Here is a 629-nt window from a genome sequence, read left to right on the forward strand (position 1 = left end):
CCGTCCAGAAAGTGTAGCGTTGCGTAGATCAGTCGTTGGCAATCATAAAAATGTATGTTCAATGTTCACAATTTATGACTCAAGTCTGAATATTCAACAAGAGTAAATGCAAGGATTATGAGCTTCATTTGTGTTATAAAATATGTGACAAAATTATTGAGAAGCAGTTCTCGAGTCTCACAAGTTCGACATGGTAAGCGTTAATATTACATTGATACAAGCTGAATGTTTGATAGAAGCCTACATTAATCTGATAGATATATATCTTAAAAAAGAAAGTTCTACATACATACTCTAAGTAGGAGTCTAAGGCCAGGAGATGAAAGAAGCCATTGATTCAGCTTTAGTCCTTTTAAAAAGAGAGAAATTAACCGGAGGAAAACCCGACGAAGGTTACGTAAGAGATTCCCCACTATAAAAGGAACATTCCAGAAGCTACGAGGGTTAGAGTCTGACTTAGAGCATGTGGAAATACGAGGTCGGAGAGCCAATTCTGAGACTTACCTGGAACAGTTCTGCAGGCATGTTGAACTGACCCATGGATGGCGGCGATTTGGGCGGAAATCCTGAGGTTCCAGACAAACTATCGCCCTTATCGCTGCTCGTCTGTTCGAGGGAGAAAATGGGGT

At 40.4% G+C, this 629-nt stretch overlaps 1 protein-coding gene across 1 annotated transcript in view; it reads right to left on the reverse strand.

Annotated features, from left to right (window-relative positions):
• Positions 1 to 18: 18 nt before the first annotated feature.
• Positions 19 to 629, reverse strand: part of LOC119593632 — a 45,827-nt gene continuing 45,216 nt past the window's right edge. The window contains exon 2 of the mRNA XM_037942585.1: positions 19 to 606. Within this exon, the coding sequence (XP_037798513.1) occupies positions 457 to 606 (150 nt within the window). The 3' untranslated portion in view covers positions 19 to 456. The remainder of the gene's footprint in view (positions 607 to 629) is intronic.

Source organism: Penaeus monodon, chromosome 32, assembly GCF_015228065.2.
Source record: "Penaeus monodon isolate SGIC_2016 chromosome 32, NSTDA_Pmon_1, whole genome shotgun sequence".
Taxonomy (NCBI): Eukaryota; Metazoa; Arthropoda; class Malacostraca; order Decapoda; family Penaeidae; genus Penaeus; species Penaeus monodon.